This window comes from Lottia gigantea (assembly GCF_000327385.1).
Source record: "Lottia gigantea unplaced genomic scaffold LOTGIsca_1081, whole genome shotgun sequence".
Classification (NCBI taxonomy): domain Eukaryota; kingdom Metazoa; phylum Mollusca; class Gastropoda; family Lottiidae; genus Lottia; species Lottia gigantea.
This window is the reverse complement of record NW_008706959.1, coordinates 869-4454: the sequence shown is the minus strand read 5'-3', so window position 1 is coordinate 4454 and position 3586 is coordinate 869. Positions and strand designations below refer to the sequence as shown.

Here is a 3586-nt window from a genome sequence, read left to right as displayed (position 1 = left end):
AATTTTCATGAAACCAATCAATTAGATATTAAAGTTTTTTTTAAGCCCACTGATACTCACCAACTTTTATTCAAATCATCTTTTCATCCTAAACATACCTTTTCTGGCATTATAAAGTCGCAGATCTTGAGATTTCACCGAATTTGTACGCGCAAGAAGGACTTCGAGGAGGCTTGTTCAATTGTTTTCCAAAAATTGCGCGAACGTGGATATTCTAGAAGGTTCTTGAGAGGTATTAAAAGCTCAACAGTTGCGAAATCTCTGCTAAAAATAATTCGATTCTTTTACCAATACCAAATTCTTCAGTTTATCCTTGTAACAACCCTCGCTGTCAAACCTGTCCCTTCATTTTACCAACAAATTCTTTCCAAAATAGACGTACAGATTCCATATTTCAAGTAAATGACATCAACTTAAAAAATTAATAAAACCGTTTCAAAACACTTCAATCAACCCGATCACCAATTAACAGACTTGAAAATCATTCCCATTGAACAAATATACGAACAACCTGGCATTGATACAAAGAAAATTCGACTCATTCGCGAAAATTATTGGATAAACAAATTACAAACCATGCATCCTTTAGGAATGAACATCCAAGTTGATTTCCAAATTATACCTTTTGTTATTCAATACAACAACACAGCTGGCCAAGTTCCCCGAATAATTATCCGTCTTTACAAAGAATTGCAGGAAAAATTTCCAATAGTCTTTACAAATGATTTAGTTATCGCCTATACCCGTAAAAAAATCTAAATGATATCTTAGTCCGTGGTAGATTACCCCCCATCCCCCTTCCATAGGTTTAGTACATTTCCTTTAATTAATATTTCTTATTTATGATAACTTGCAATTGAAGAGTTTCCTCTCAAAAATATCATATATGTATACTATTTTCACTTAATAAATTATATATATTTTTTTATATGAAATACGCATTTTCCTTTTCATTTAATATAGGACAATTCCTCAGTTTCACCAGTAAAAATGTTTATTATGATTTCCATGGTTATTAATGTTCCTGTTGGAACCAGTATTCTTCTTAAATATTTCAGATTCGGAAGATAATGGATTTGCATTTCAAATATTCTATATCATTCTTTTAAACTAACTTCACAAACATTGCTCTATCACTAGAGGTTACGCTCACATGCCTGTGCCTGTGCTTTCGTAACATTGCTTAACCGCAATATTACAACCTTAAATTCCTAAAATATTGGCATCTGTGCTGGTAGATAACACTAACACTAATAAAAAAAATACACATTATTCATATTGTACTAAGATTCTAAGATTGAAAATGAAAATATTTGCTATACCAGCTAAAAAATATGCGACTTAATATATAAACTTTGTGATTTTTGAAGGTTAGGGTGGTTATTGGCACCAAAAATAAATATTTTGTTTTATATTGCTTCAAGCTGGCAACAGTATAACGAGAAAGGATATCATCTATTTCTATGGATTGCTTTGAATGTAAAAATCCCATTAATTAAAATTAATAACTGTATATATTATAGATGGTATGCTAAACAACTTAATATATCATTAGTCACATATTTCAGCTACACTTTTTATTGACGAGAGATAATTTTGAGAATAAATTGAAATATAATATATACGAAATAGAAATTCAATTTACAATTAGAGACAATCTAACCTCTTCTAGATGTTCGGGTCTAAACGAGGCTGATAAGGTACCGTAGTGACTTAACTGTATATACATGTATTATACATGGTATGGTAAATAACACTGGTCCCATACTTTAACTTGACCTTTTTTATGAGACGATATTAAATTACTACAAAAAATACGATATAATATCTGAAATAGAGATTCATGAATATTCAATACCAATTCATTTTCAATTTACAGTTCCATTTATTCTGCCACCAAGTTCGTTAAAGCTCTGGAGGATACAAACTATGAAAAAAACGCATCCTTGAGAGTCGATGAACAGTGGAGTTTCTGTTCCTTCCAATTCGAACTGTAGTAAGAGAGATGAGAGGATTTGATAGATCAATGTCAAGCGAAAAGTCAAGGGTTCACTTACATAGATTCCTGTACCCCAAAATTATAAAAGTGCAGTTACCCTAGCCGAAACCCATATGTGTGGGATAAAACAACCATTTCATAAACCTTGTAAGACATTTAGAAATATCACAGCACAATAAGAAACAACAGTTGTTATAGATATAGACTTCTATTTATCATTGAACACAATGTTTCATTACACATAAAGGTAGCGTTCTATACTTCTTGTAAAAGTATAGTTTCAGACTAAGAGGGCTGTTGTGAAATAGACTAAATGCGGTCTGTAAAGTGTTAACTCTTGACATGAATTATCTCCCTTTTTTTGGAACTCTTTATGTAAGAAGTTGGCTTCTCTGTACACCCTTGAAATGTGGTGAAGAAAATAAAATTCGAGTTGAGAGTGTGACTTATTTTCGATTTCCTAGTCGAGTGTTAGCTTTTAAACCCAAACATTTGGTCCGACGAGACGGATTCCTAGTGAATCTGATTCATTTGTGAGTAAAGAATATTACCTTTCCAAAATGAGTGCTAAAGACAAAGAAGCGGGATCCAGTGAAAATTCTGCCGGTTCAGTGATAACGAGTGAACTTGGTCAAAGCGTGCTTAGTTTATCAAAAGTGAGAAGAGTTCGTGGTGGCCACAGGGCATTTGTAAAGAGAACAATACAATCATCTGACAATTCAATTGATGAATTTTCAAATTCATCGAGAGAAATAGAGATTTTAGAAGGTTTCAAAGCAACATTGAGTGAGAAGAAATCAGTCCTTAGAAATCATGATGAGAAGATCCTTGAATTCATTGAAAGTGAAGAAGAAATCATGCATGACATTTCTGAGTCAAGTGAATTTTGTGAACTTATAAACAGAACTATTTTTAGAATTGAGTCGTGTCTTAATCCGAAACCTCCACAGATTGTGCCTACGGTAGAACATTCAAATAGTTTACCTGCTCCTGCTATAGACATTATACCTAGACCAAATAATCCTAAATTGACTGCTAAGCTTCCTAAATTGACATTGACTTCTTATAATGGTGATCCTAAATCATGGCAATCATTTTGGGACAGTTTTGATGCTGCAGTGAATAGTAATGACAGTATTTCCAAGGTTGACAAGTTTAATTATTTGAAGGGACTTTTAGAGGGTGCAGCCTCATTGTGTATAGCAGGTCTATCTTTGACTGAACAGAACTATGACTCAGCTGTTGAATTATTACTTGAACCTTTTGGTAATAAACAGGTTATGATTTCTAGTTACATGGACGCTTTGATTGATTTGTCTCCAGTTTCTAATTCTAATGATGTTAAACGTATTCGATCTCTTTTTGATTCAATTGAAGTTAGTATAAGGAGTCTTGGTTCTCTAGGTGTAGATTCAAACAGTTATGGTTCAATATTGGTTCCTATAATTTTGAAGAAAGTTCCTGAAGAGTTTAGATTGATTATTAGTAGAAAGTGTGATAAAGATAAGTGGAGTATTGATGAGTTGTTGGCTTTGTTAAAAGATGAATTGGAAGCTAGAGAAAGAATCAACCTAATGATCCTGCGTC

The 3586-nt window shown here is 32.7% G+C and overlaps 1 protein-coding gene across 1 annotated transcript in view; it reads left to right on the top strand.

Moving 5' to 3' along the window:
* Window positions 1–2559: 2559 nt before the first annotated feature.
* Window positions 2560–3586, top strand: part of LOTGIDRAFT_176360 (hypothetical protein) — a gene marked incomplete at both ends in the record, with an annotated part of 1326 nt that continues 299 nt past the window's right edge. The window contains one exon of the mRNA XM_009046919.1: window positions 2560–3583. Within this exon, the coding sequence (XP_009045167.1) occupies window positions 2560–3583 (1024 nt within the window). The remainder of the gene's footprint in view (window positions 3584–3586) is intronic.